Source organism: Coccinella septempunctata, chromosome 2 (assembly GCF_907165205.1).
Source record: "Coccinella septempunctata chromosome 2, icCocSept1.1, whole genome shotgun sequence".
Classification (NCBI taxonomy): Eukaryota; Metazoa; Arthropoda; class Insecta; order Coleoptera; family Coccinellidae; genus Coccinella; species Coccinella septempunctata.
Genome location: NC_058190.1, coordinates 37,529,709 through 37,537,753, shown reverse-complemented (window position 1 = coordinate 37,537,753; position 8,045 = coordinate 37,529,709). Strand labels below are relative to the sequence as shown.

At 33.7% G+C, this 8,045-nt stretch overlaps 1 protein-coding gene across 2 annotated transcripts; it reads left to right on the top strand.

Moving 5' to 3' along the window:
• Positions 1–214: 214 nt before the first annotated feature.
• On the top strand, positions 215–6,413 carry LOC123307096 (peritrophin-1-like). Of its 2 annotated transcripts, XM_044889306.1 has the most exons (6): positions 215–369; positions 2,330–2,518; positions 2,919–3,101; positions 4,079–4,270; positions 4,675–4,881; positions 6,162–6,413. In XM_044889306.1, the coding sequence occupies exons 1-6, from the start codon at positions 273–275 to the stop codon at positions 6,338–6,340; spliced, it is 1,047 nt and encodes a 348-aa protein (XP_044745241.1). In that variant the 5' UTR covers positions 215–272; the 3' UTR covers positions 6,341–6,413. The 2 variants fall into 2 exon arrangements, with proteins under 2 accessions (XP_044745241.1, XP_044745242.1); XM_044889307.1 differs by lacking the exon at positions 2,919–3,101 and having other exon boundaries at positions 216–369.
• The last annotated feature ends 1,632 nt before the right edge of the window (positions 6,414–8,045 follow it).

Genomic DNA, 8,045 nt, shown 5'->3' with positions numbered 1-8,045 from the left:
AAACGCATTTTCAGTTTACGTTGAGAACATATTTTTTGGGTATTGTAAAATGCAGCAACAACTGTTTCAATCAGTGCAGCAGATCTCTTATCTATTTCAATAATTGCTGAGAGCAATGAAAACTGGGAAAATCCACTATAAATTACATTTTTCAATGACTTTTTGCACTCACATTATTTAATCCAGGATTAATGGGAATCAAGATAAATTCTAATTTTGTGGAAATACAGTTATCACATTTGATACTACAGATATTTTTTCGATATAAATTGATGTGGATATCTTGGGATAATCAGTTTGATGAGAAAATGATCGGTAAAATTTCGGCAATTGTTCTTCTGGCGACTTCGGTTGCGTGTGTTACTATTGGTAAGTATATCGTCATTTTATATGGATTCAATTCATCGGTCGATTCAGAAATATGCTTCATCCACTTTTTCAAAATTAATACGAATAGGTGCAGCGATAAGATTTTCGCGGTTTTCATATCAAAAGACATCTGAATTAATTTTTTGAAATTAGTTAATAATCTTACTTTATTGTTCACCTGGGGGAGTGAAAAAACAACATTCAAATAATGATATACTGAGGAAAACTCATCTAATTGATGTACATGAGAGAGTATTTTTGACTCGTACAATAAACATTATGAACGTTCGATTCCTTATACTTACTATGTATCACATAAATATACAGTACCTATACTCAGTAGTGGAAAGTGTTCACCTAAAACGACAGATTTTTTAAGTTTGATATCCGTTATTTGTTTGTTTAAACAATATAGAAAAGAAGAGGAAATTATTTAGTAGGTACATACTGAATCGATCTAACCCAGGCTTTCATTTGAACAACAGAAGACGAAGGAATTTTGTTTCCTTTCCAGTTATCAAAGCTGACAGAATACTGAAAATTTCCACGGTATAACTAACTTTTGATTTTGGTTTGCATTTTTATTTTTGTGTAGATTAAACTAGCATTGAATAGATATGAGTGATAACTTCGGGTAGGTACAAGTATCCAACGTTTCTTTATAGATTGCACCAAAACTCTCTCATTGTCGACAGCGAAAACAAATACTTCATTTTTTCAAAACTTTCAAATCATAAACTTCTCGTCCATATCAGAGAATGAAACTACATAGAACAAATCATTGACAACTCTTCGATTTGGTTAGGTTAGGAGATGTTTCAGATACTGTTTTTCGGGTAGAATCGATATGACTGAGAAAAATGTTGAGTAGTTGTGACAGGGTTCAGGGTTTTACTGAAATGACTATTAATAATAATAAAATACTAACTATAGTAGTAGTACAGGGTGGGCAAAATTCGTTGTTCACTGAGGGGATCTCGAGAACTTCAAGAGCTTCAAGAAGAAAACGGATGATACATTTCCGCGCTTTTTTCAGAAAAACAAATGGTGAAAACCGTAGCCTCATACGATTCTTCGTTTTTGAGTTATCAGCAAAAAATGAGATTTTGGCGATATCGAAAAGTTCTCATAACTTTGTTGTCTTTGAAGTTACAGATCTGGAACTTGAACCTTCTTAGACACTTTTGTACGGAGAATCTACCGACAAAGGATTTTTTCTAATTCAAAAATAACAAATTCAATAAAAGTTGGCATTTGAAAAAACGAAAGTTCGCCTAATGATTCGAAATGAAAAAATATTTTGAGCTCGTCGATGGATTCTACGTAAAAAGTGCCTGTAGAAGGTTCAAATTTCAGATCTGTAACTTCAAAGACAAAAAAGTTATGAGAGAACTTTTTGGAATCGTCAAAATCTCTTTTTTTGCTAATAACTCAAAAACGAACAATCGTAGGAGGCTACGGTTTTCACCATTCTTTGTTTCTCTGAAAAAGAGATGGAAATGTGTGATCCGTTTTCCCTAGCTCCTATATATTGTTATCGAGATCGAGTCTTTCAGCCATCTATTTGAATTTATTGGATTTCAGTTTCTCTAATTTGCTGAAATTGCATGGTGACTCTCCAATGAACAACGAGTAATAATCCAAAGAGAACCAGTTTGCGAATAATAGATTTTCAGTGATTCATTGCTATTTTTTTTTGTGTAATATATTTTTCCTATTAAATATGGGTTGCATGTGTCATTTGAAATGAAAATATAGTACCTATTCTGTTTCCGATGTAACCGAAATCAGCCTTACATTAGAATATTCTATTTGCATAGATCACTATTCAAAACCTCGTTTGAATTGTCACCTCAATATTCCATCTAGTTCTGCTAAAACTTATTAGTAGGAAGTCTACGACAATCAGGCTGTATATAATTAATATCTACCGAAAATGAAAACGAACTCCTTTTTCAAGGTAATTTGGAGCCATGCTCAGAATTGAGCCAATTGATACCTGATCCTAAGAATTGCAGCAGATTCTATGAATGCACACTTTCTGGTTGGGTTGGAGAAGCTTGTAATCCTGGATTAGAATTCAATCCTGCCAGCCTCCAGTGTGATTATCCACAAAATGTCAAATGTGCCAACGAAACAGCCGGAAATGGTGAGTTTCACGAGATGAAGTTCTTGGAAATATTCTTATAATCTTGAATTTGGTAGATGTGGCCGATACTTGATGAAAATACATAATGGAACTAAAAAGAGATTATATGATTTTCACGAAAAAGAGTTTTCAAAACAACTTGTTTCGCTAACAGTGAAGTTTATTCTCACCCACCTGAAGATGCTATTTTGATAGCGAAACGCGTGTCATTGTTTAAAAACTTATTTTTGCGGTGTTAAGGCAGAGTTTCTTCTTGTCCCCCTTGCCTAACGACTGGTTGTTTTGTCCCCCCATATCCCAACGGCTGGAATCACCTTTGGTTGAAACATTATTGCTCAAAGAAATATTCTTCCTGATTTCCTGATTTTCCTTATTTTCATATGATAATTGGTAATTGCAGTTCCATGCACCGTAGTAGATCAGGTGAAGCCTGACGTGAAAAATTGTAGCAGATTCTATTTATGCACCACAGACGGTTGGTGGGTTGGTGAACCTTGTAATGCAGGCTTGTTGTTCAACCCTGATACTCTCCAGTGCGAATTCCCAGCTCATGTAAAATGTGCGACCGAACAACCAAAAGAAGGTGAGAATCATCGTTATCATTTTTCTTGCAATTTCCTGATTTTTCAATCACAATTGACCACCCTGGGACGGAGGTCACCAACCGAAAGCTCAATGTTCTATGGACTAGAATTCTGAACCACTTTTGCTTCTTCTTATAAAAAAAAACAATTTCCATCGTGTAACATTCATTGAATAAATCACTATATTCGTCTTTTTTTCCAATGACTGATATTGCCTAGAGGTAGAATTTTGTTTGTAATACATTTTATTGTCAAAAAACTTAAGAGCGCATATGACGAAAATCATTCCATTCGATAAAATCGTTTGTAAGTACATATACTCATTTCAAAATGAATTTTTTCAATGCTATTTCAACAGCCTCTATCTTTTCAACCGAGCTGAATTGGAAAAAATAGAAAAGGGGAAAAGTTTTCCTGTGACCACAGTAATCTAATGTTGAAAAGTCTCACCCTGTATATATAGGGTGATTACTATATAGTAGAATTTTAAAATTAATGCGATGTTAGAATAATTTATGAGGACCCTGTAATTTTCAAATATTGAGAAAACAAATTGAAGATGCCCATAACTCCGAAACTATCGAGCGGATTTTCTTATGAATATCTGAAAATTTCGAGTTCCTATCTCTTTTATTTCGGAATGAGTCCAACCATTAAACCATTTCCGTCTCTGATTCAAAAACAAGCAAAATTTAACTACTATTTATTAAAAAGAAATGAACAATGATAAATATAGGTACGAGGAAGATTATGCATGGTTGAATATGGGATATATTTGAAAACATGATAATCACGTTTTAATCTCACAACTATGAAAACAGTTCAATACAGAATCAAAATTGTAATTTTGTTTATTCAGTAAGATTCCGAGATTAAAGTAAATATTTTATTGAATTACGATTTTGAAGTCGGAATTTAGTGAGGAATATTTTTTGGATATTACCAGTTTACTTATTATTAAGTGCATTGTTTGCAGTTATGGACCTAGCACCATGTACAAAACTGGACAAACTGATCCCAGATCCCAAAAACTGCAGCAGATTTTACGAATGCACTCAGGCTGGATGGGTCGGACTTTTCTGTTATCCCGGACTTTACTTCAATCCAGTAACCTCTCGATGTGACTATTCTTGGAATGTTGCATGTGAAAATGACGCACCTGCTGAAGGTAAGTACAGTGATAAAGCACTGCATATTTAGAATATGAAGTTCAAGAATTTTTAAGTGATAAGATCGGATTTCGAATTTGTAGTACCTACATAACAATCCCGAAGAATAATATTATAGATGACACAAAAGTTATTGCGAAAATTTAATGGTAGAAACCATGGGCGTCACCGGTGGGGATTCAGAGAGGGACAGCAGACCCTAGAGGCTACACTCAAAAAATTAATCATAAAACAAGAAAGTCACAAGGCCATGTTCAGGCAGAGTGTTTTTTATGTTTTGCCCCCTATATAGCGCCCTAGCCCAGCGGCTGGCTACGCTCTTGGTTTAAACATACATACAACATTTGAGAATATTCTTCGTGAGACTTTTCTTTCATTTTCATATGAAAATTGGTAATTGCAGTTCCAAGGGATGTCCCAACACTTGAACCATGCACCGTAGTAGATCAGTTGAAGCCTGACGTGAAAAATTGTAGCAGATTCTATGAATGCACCCAAGCCGGTTGGTGGGTTGGTGAACCTTGTATTGCAGGCTTGTTGTTCAACCCTGATACTCTCCAGTGCGATTACCCAGCAAATGTAAAATGTGCGACCGAACAACAAAAAGAAGGTGAGAATCATCATAGTATTTTTCTTGCAATTTCATTATTTTTCAATCACGATTGACCACCCTGGGAAGGTGGTCATCAACAATAGAAAGCTCAATGTTTTAAAGAACAGTATTCAGAATCACTCTTGAAGTAGATGAAAAAAACAGTTTTTATCGTGTAACCACACATGAAAGCAAGTTCAAGCAACTTTCTTATTTTTTCTGAAACTTTTTAGGGTTTTCACTCCCAATCTCTGGAACAAAATCATATAGTTTGAGATGAGTGTTCATTCATTCAGGATACTTCTTAATCCTATTATTAATTGATTTTATCTATCTATTGAGAATTTATTTCCACGATGACAAAATACAGTGAGGGTGAGTCTTTGACAAATATTTCAACAGAAGATTCTTGAGATCAAAACAAGAACTTTTTTCCTTCACCATTTTTTCCGCATCGGCTCGACTTAAAAGATACAAGATGTTGAAAAAGCATAAAAAAATGTTTTTAGTTCTATCTCACAAACGGTTTTATCGAATGAAATGAATTTCGGAATATAGTTTTTCATTTATTTGATGAAACTTTTCGAACACAATATACACGTCTTCCAGTTTTCTCAATATGACTATTACGCAGCATGAAAATACCAAAATTCAAAGAACCCAACTCTTGAAACTATGTCGGACGCAATCTAATGAATATTTGAACGTTTTGTAAAATGAAAGTATTCTTCATATTTTCTCGTATAATGCGCCGTTTTCGAATAATTTGATGTTCAAAAATTATCTGTGAAATTTGAAAAATTGGGTACTTTGGCTGAATACAACTCTGTTTAAAAGATCCACAGATGTGTATATTGTCACAGATTTACCTGGTTGGTCTGAAGGTAATTTTGTTTTTCCAGAGGTGGCACAGCTCATTATGGAAACTTAAAATGGCAATATTTTTTTATCAGGGCCGAATCGGAAAGAATATACTGTTAAAATATTTGTACGTGTTAAAGACTTACCCTGTATTCCATCAATCAAGCTAATCTCCACGTTCATACACAGAACATCCAAATTCTGAGGCCAACTTAACTTTTGAATTTTTGTGAATGCTCGTTATTTTCTTTATCCATGATTTAATTATAAACTGTTGTTAGAAAATTGTGTGTAATTTCGTGTAGATATCGTATGACGAATAATACGAATGGGAATTTACCATTCCAGGCGAATCATACAAATGAACTTTTTTTTTACTGCCATTTGAAAATCGAAAAGGAACTATCCATTCAATAAATGAATTTACTCATTTTCAGAAATTCTAGAACCATCATGTAGTTCCCAAAACTTCGACGAGTTGTTCCCCGATCCCTCTAGCTGTGGAAGATTTTTACAATGTTCAGATTTAGGGTTGATATCCATGCCTTGCCCTGGTGATTTACTGTTCAACCGAGATTCTCTGAAGTGTGATTACAGTTGGAATGTCACATGCTGAAACACTGATTAATCCATCCCAATTTGTTCAAACTATTTATTCCTTGAATTTTCAATAAAACTTATTATATAAATAAAAATTTTTTTTTAATCCTAAACTCATATTATTTTTTTATCCACACTATAATGCGTTCAAATTGAATTGAATTTTTTGTTTTCGCATCAATAATTAATTTAAAAAAAGTCTTTCAGTAACTTGTTCTTACCGGTATTATGAAAATGCGTTTGTGAATCTATTCCTCATAGCCATTGGCAAAGACTTCTTTGATATGCAGATGCTTAATAAGTGCAGGTCAATGCACAAAAATCATACCTTCGGTAGTTGAGTTTTTTTAAATGGCAACAATCTACATCTTTCATTATTTCAGTGGATTCTTCGTAACTGTTAATCTTTTACCGTGAAACATGGCATACTGTTGAATTTGTCATAAAATTAGCTTTCTAACGAAACAAAGATATACTCTGGATGTACTTGAAGCTGGGAGTTCTAAGAATATTTTAGGGAAAAAGTTCATAGTCGATAATCCCAAGATGCAAATTTTCAGCACAAAATTATTATTAATTCTCTATAAATGTTTAATAGGACACATCCACCGTGGAATATACAGGGTGGCCATTTGAAAACGAAACAGACGAGATTACAGACGAAATAAATTTTTTCGATAGAAATGCTCGGACAGGTCGATTTCTGTTTCGAGGGGGACAACTTAAGATGTAGGTTACGGACGCATAGCGCTTCAACCCTTGCTACTACAACCCTCACCCCCAATTTTTGAATAGGGAAGATGGGGTGAGTGATACCTCATTTGAAAGGTATTTTTATACTGATTTCAGTAATTGTTTTTTCATTTTATGCATTAGTTCTCGAAATATTCTCAACTAAGTTTTTGAAAATGAAGTGGTGTTTTCATGGCAGTGTTTTTTTGTGAAAAATCAACATTTTGAGCTTCAAAACATACTTCCTATTAACATGTTTATCTAAATGTCGTTGATTGAAGAATTCTGCTGTTCTATTCGCACATTGATTGTTTGCAAAAAAAAGTGAAATTATTTCCACCCGCTCTGCAATTGAATAAACCATGTCGAACAATGAATTAGAACACATACAAGTCTCGATTCAAAACTAAGAATAATTCACATGTCAAAGAACCAGTAAGCCAACTTAATGATCTGTTCGTAATAAATGAAAAAATATCGATTCTCATTTTTTTGAAAAAGATATGAATTCAATAATCAACAAAATGAAAACATTATTGAAGCCAACTGAGAAAACACTTCATAATTAAGTCGGAAATCGTTTCACGAATTGGGACTGGAATATTTCTGTGGCATCATTAATGATTTGATTTTCTTACCTGGTAATCTGATTAGAGATATGTACGTATTTGGACTTTTTGGAGATTTCTATCGATCAAGTGTTACCGCATGTTATTGGAAATACTGCAAATTATATCGAAGATAATTTAGATTGAGTTTCAGCAAGATTGAGCTGCTTCGCAATACGGTTTGTTTGTTCGACATCTTGATTAAAGATTTCTATGTCAGTGGATTGGAGGAAGGAAGCCACAGCCATGGTTGTTTTGAAGCTCAAAATGTCGATTTTCCACAAAAAAATACTACAAGTGCCATGAAAACACCACTTCATTTACAAATACTTAGTTAAGAATATTTCGAGAACTAATGCATAAAATGAAAAAACAATTACT

Coding starts and splice junctions, on each gene's coding strand:
- LOC123307096 (XM_044889306.1), top strand. CDS start 273: ATGTGGATATCTTGGGATAATCAGTTTGATGAGAAAATGATCGGTAAA. Junction 370..2,329: donor GGTTGCGTGTGTTACTATTG/GTAAGTATATCG, acceptor TCCTTTTTCAAG/GTAATTTGGAGCCATGCTCA. Junction 2,519..2,918: donor CAACGAAACAGCCGGAAATG/GTGAGTTTCACG, acceptor TGGTAATTGCAG/TTCCATGCACCGTAGTAGAT.